At 43.0% G+C, this 5,511-nt stretch overlaps 2 protein-coding genes across 2 annotated transcripts; one reads left to right on the forward strand and one right to left on the reverse strand.

Annotated features, from left to right (window-relative positions):
• Positions 1-1,523: 1,523 nt before the first annotated feature.
• LAJ45_11214 (uncharacterized protein) lies at positions 1,524-4,001 on the reverse strand (the record flags this gene model as incomplete). Its single annotated transcript, XM_046120724.1, has 10 exons — positions 1,524-1,589; positions 1,643-1,654; positions 1,715-1,776; positions 1,838-2,768; positions 2,828-2,925; positions 2,981-3,038; positions 3,097-3,103; positions 3,196-3,438; positions 3,503-3,681; positions 3,732-4,001. 10 exons carry the CDS (start codon positions 3,999-4,001, stop codon positions 1,524-1,526), a joined length of 1,926 nt encoding a protein of 641 aa, XP_045966083.1.
• Positions 4,002-4,554: 553 nt separating this feature from the next.
• LAJ45_11215 (uncharacterized protein) lies at positions 4,555-5,511 on the forward strand (the record flags this gene model as incomplete). The annotated part of the gene is made up of 4 exons (XM_046120725.1): positions 4,555-4,653; positions 4,727-5,201; positions 5,280-5,357; positions 5,426-5,511. The coding sequence occupies 4 exons, from the start codon at positions 4,555-4,557 to the stop codon at positions 5,509-5,511; spliced, it is 738 nt and encodes a 245-aa protein (XP_045966084.1).

Consider the following 5,511-nt stretch of genomic DNA (forward strand, 5'->3'; position numbering starts at 1 on the left):
TAAAACTCAATAATCTTTAAGGGCTCTGCTATCGAGGAGAAAAATACTTAATAGATTCGATGAAGACTTGGGAGAAACGGATAGTTGGGCAGGAAGGATCCTGAGTACTTATACTCCAAAGCATTCCGTGCAGCTGTTCCTACTTCCTCACTAAGTTCCGGTGATGCCTTCCAGTGGAAGGGAAGCAATACCACCGCTACCGCGCTTCTCTCTAAGCGTTAGCGGATGCTTCTGGTTCCGAAGGCAACCACCCTTAGTCAAAGCCTTTTGTAACACCTGCAGTCTTGGTTGACGCACAACCGGTACCTGCATGAATGAGCTGCCGCTCAGGTGTAAGCTTAATCGTTGCTGTAGAGCGCTTTGTTTATTGTAGACTTCCCAGGCATAGTCCGTGCCACTTCCGGCGCACTTATCATGCTCAGAGGATATAGAGGATCGCTGAGCATTCAGAGCTTCACTCTGGCTGGCCTTCTAGTCATTGGCGGGGCATAGACTCGTCAGTCATTATTTCCATGAATAGATCCTCTTCCTAGCGCTCAGACTGTAGTTACTCTGACAGCTGGTAGCTAACCACACTGCCGGTACTTGCATGTCACTGTGCAACTGGCTTCTAACAATAACTCTCAGCATGTAACCGGGCCCTGTGTGTACTCATATACCAGACAGTTGAAGTGACTCCGTTACATGTGAAGAGAAAAGGAAAGAAAAGGAATCAAGAAATAGCAAAGGACAACACCCCATTATATATCCAATACCCTTGTCCGATGGTGACTCATACTTCTGCGTAACAAAAACTGAAAGAACATACTAGAAATATTCATTACAAATCCTAATCCCCCTGCGCAATACCTCCTCTTCATATTCCAATATATTGCCTAGCCGAACTACATAGCTGCCGTTACAGACAGTTGGATTGGCTCCGTTACAAAACCGGTTTTTTGCTGGCTGATGTACTCAAATTTCTCATTTGATACCCATAACATTTTAATTTCGAGTGACCATAAGTGGCAAACATGGAGATGGTAATGATAGAAACCAACTAAAAACATCCAAATTTGAAAGTGGCCTCCTGCAATGGTATTTTAGCTGTAGGTACTGTCATTACTGAGGAACCCATATATTAGACTCTTTTTCTCTATATCCTTGTGTTTGCGGAGAAATAAGAGTTTAAAGTTGCACTCTCATACATGTTTTGGTTGCAACGTTAATGTTCGCTTACTTATGGAGACCAATAATCAATAATCAATGCCGCTTTGATATTGGTTCTACATTTTTTTTTTCCGACTGGTTCCCCTGAACACTGGGGGTATCATTACGGGAAGAAACACGCACTGATTTCCGCTATTTTATCTATCTATCTCTTATTATTAACACCATGTGAATTCGATATCCCATTTCTGTTTTAACAATTGTTCCCACCTGTGGTTCTTTAGTGCTCCTATCAACTTTTGCCGCTCTCTTTTCCTTGTAACTCTTGCGCCTGGCAGGAAACGTCTATTTTCACCCGCAATACACAACAAACCTCACTTAAAATCCCTGAAATCTAGCATCACATATATCATTATAGAAATAGTTGAAGGCTGAGAACTCTAATAAGAGTTAGGTACTTGAAAATAGCTCAACTAAACATACCGAAACTAACCAAAATTCCACCCTATTAGAGCTCTTTATCTTAGCTGCGTGGCATTTGGCCGTATTTCTACAAATTAGTGACCAGTTTCCAGAGCCCACCGAATGTCCTTTTCCAGGTCTCTCCATAAGCTAACTCGATCAAGCCTATTTATAAGATGTAAGTACGCAGCTAAAACAAAGGGTTGTGAGCATAAAAATAACGCACCTGTAGTGAAGTTCAAACCTCTATCTCCATTTCTAATAGGATAATCCACCACCGGTGGAATCGCAGTACTCAACAAACCAGGGAATATGTCCTCGCAAACTGCCTTCAGATTACAAACCGCCCGTAAACCTTCCTCGCCGGCAAATCGTCCATAACCAGAGCCTTTAACTCCGCCGAATGGGAGTGACTGGTTAAGATAATAAACTCCAAAATCGTTTACTGATACCATTCCGCTTTTCATTTCTTGTACAACCTTTTGGAGATCCCTCTTGTTTCTTCCAAAGACAGACCCGCCAAGACCAAATTCCGTCCCATTCGCGATATCTATGGCATCATGAACATCACCAGCCTTCATTAGCACGAAAACTGGGGCAAATGTCTCATTTTGTGCAATCAACATGTCAGGAGTTACGTCGATGAGAAGTGTAGGTGAAAAGTAATGTCCTTTAGGGTGTTTGGGATGCAAGTATCGTTTCCCTCCTACAAGACACTTTGCACCCTTTTGAACAGCGTCGTGTATCCATTCTTCAAGTTTATCAAAGCCGGCCGATGATATCATTGCACCGCAATCCACTTCATCGCCGTCTAAGATCGATCCGGGCCGGAGAAGCTTTATTCTCTCTTCTAAGATATTAACAAGCCGAGGATAGACCTTTGGGAGTGCGATCACCCGCTCGATACCCACACAGTTCTGAGAAGCACTCTGGAATACACCACGCATGAGGATTGAAGAGAGAATATTCACATTCGGAATATCGTCAAGGATAATAGCCGCATCCTTTCCGCCAAGTTCAATGCAGAGAGGTATTAATGATTTCGAGGCCGAGGCAGCCACGTGGTGAGCCACCGGGCGTGATCCGATAAATGTTATATGGGATATTCCAGAGTGAGATGTGAGATGCGGAGCCACGTCAGGCCAACATGTAATAGACTTACGTAGCATAAGTCAACTGATGATTGTGTCAAATACATAAGGCTTGCGTATATTACCTCTACCAGATCTGAATTGTGTCCGCAAGCTTCAAGCGCACCCTTTACAATTGAGATAAAATAATGGGAACTCCATGCTGTATTTTCACTTCCTTTGACTGTATTCCTTGTTATTTCACAGACCCTTGAAGTACTCGATACAAGAGAACTTACCAATTATTCCATTACCAGCAAAAATAGAACTGACAATAGGACAAAGCAAGTTATGGAACTGCACGTGAGTTAGATACTCCAACGGTTCTAACTATACGTCTAGTGTAAAAACTCACCGGATAACTAAGTGCAAATAGCATGTTAGAGCTAACTCCAGTGGTTATATGTGATATAATAGCATGACTGATCTATTATGAAATATGAAAGAAACGTACTTCCAGGAAACGCAAGCACAGACAACTCCCAAAGGCTCATAACGTACTTCTGCCTTCTTATAGCACATCAGTGGCCATGAAACGGACCTTCTCTCGGGTTTCAATGCGCTCTCTCCGTAACCTAATATCCACTTGATTTTCTCAACTAAAACCAAGATCTCACCCAAGGATGCATCGATACGCGTCTTGCCTGAATCAAGACACGCTGCTTTGATGATTATATCCCTGTTTGAAAGTATATACCTACCGATCCATTAGATTATCAAATACCCAGTAATATATGGATTTAGCTGCTCTATAGACTTACTTTTGGAGTGTCCTGAGGACTCTTTTCCGTTCTTCAAATGATGTTCTGGCCCATTGTTTCTGAGCTACAGCGGATTTTGCAATCGCGTTGTCAATATCTTCTGGAGATGCCGGTGTAACCTCTCCCAGAAACTTTCCATTAGCGGGACAGTAGCAATTGATGTTGTTATCTGTAGTGGTCTTTTATTCGTAAGTTTTGGTAACGTCATCCGGGAACGAGCTTCACTGACCCTTATAGAAGGATTGTCCAGGATATCACCTGTCCATTCTTCGCTGCATTGCTTTGGTATTGGAATTTCGTAGGATACTGCTGCATACTTAAGAGATCGCCAATAGCGAAATACCAAAATCGACGTAATTATAGTGATAACTGAGACTGCGAGAGACTGGGTCGAAAGCAAGGAGTCATCGAAGGAAGATAACGAGAAATTATCCCGTGAGATTGAACAGCCAACCGTGAATCCACTGACGAGAAAGTCGAAAGAGACTCTCATGTTCATTGATTTCTGTATCCTGTGAAAGTACTTTTTCTTGAGCTTAGCTAGACTATCCGTTCTTCATTTAGTACGTGTATGCCGCTAGCTTTGAACCCTGCATCTGGTCCCATAGTTTTCCGGGTAATGTTATGTGTTTAATTACCCTCTTGCTACAATCGAGGAGAAGATCGAACCACTCCAGAAGAACCCTAACCCCTCCTTGATACCTATCGTTACTATCTAGACCAACAACAAGCGATCCCGAACTATACGATAAGGATACAACGCAACGTGAACTTGCCTGCGCATCGAGAACGTGCCTTAGAACTTCATGGATGATGATCTTGCTCGCCGCCTGGCAGCGTTGAGGCACTCTCTGGAGTCAGAGTAAGTAATTGCATACAATACATTATATTACTATTGCTAGCACAATCCTAAAAAGAGTGGGACGCCAATCAATTCCTTTATTAATGAATATTTATAATATAGAAATACCGCTGCACCCATCACTCGGGATTCTGAATCACAATCAAATAATGATCATGACGTCGATGTGTTGGTCATGCGTTTCGAGAAAATGTCCCAGAAACCACCAGTCTCTCGAAGGAGCAAGGGCCTATCGGAAAAGATCGCAAGCGATAGATACTATGGATTTAATAAGGAGTTACCCATACAGGTTTGAGTACCAATTCAGAGAGAATTTGAAGACCTGACACTCTAATCTCTAACCCACCACCCATCACATTCAGGAACTTATCAACGCATTGAGTTCGGAAAGTGAATCATGGACATTGGATGAAATCGATGAGAAGAAGATTGAACAGCTACTCGCGGATATAAAGACACCGACCTCTATACCAGAAGTTAGGAGTAGAAAGGAAGCTAGCGTTGAGGTGGTACCAACTTGGCTGCAAAGCAACATATCTGAAGAAGGCATTAAAAGCGATACAAACGCGGAGGAGGATATTTTGAAAATGATCAAAGATGAGATAGAGTTTGAAAGGGCACACGGAATCAGCATGAATGACTTTGATGAGGAGAGATCGCAAACGCGCGACCGGGAGAGACCCCCTACCCCGAAAAAGACCGAACTTGATGAGGATCTTCTCAAGCGATTTGAAGCTCTGGGGGGGTTGGAACTCCCGCCTGCCCCTAGAATGGATCCGAGAACGAAGCAAAGGTTCGATGTAGACCCAGTCCTGGTGGAATCTGATACATGGTGCTGTAAGTCTTTTCGCTATTCCATATTACAACAGTAATAGGCTTTAAAGGATTCTCACCATATATTTTCTAAATTTGCAGGTATATGTAATGAAGACGGAGAGTATCGGTGCTCAGGCTGCGAAAATGATATATATTGTGCGAGTTGCCTATATGAAGGTACCGCACACGTGGACACCTTGGTGGTCTCCCTACAAATTTATTTTACTCACATGACATGTTTGTAGCACACACAGGGCCGAACGCTGGCTACGAGGAAAGAAAGCACAAATGGACCAAATACACAAAGCCAAAAAAACTCGCACCTTGCTAG

Source organism: Morchella importuna (assembly GCF_003444635.1).
Source record: "Morchella importuna strain M04M26 chromosome Unknown Morimp01GS060, whole genome shotgun sequence".
NCBI lineage: Eukaryota > Fungi > Ascomycota > Pezizomycetes > Pezizales > Morchellaceae > Morchella > Morchella importuna.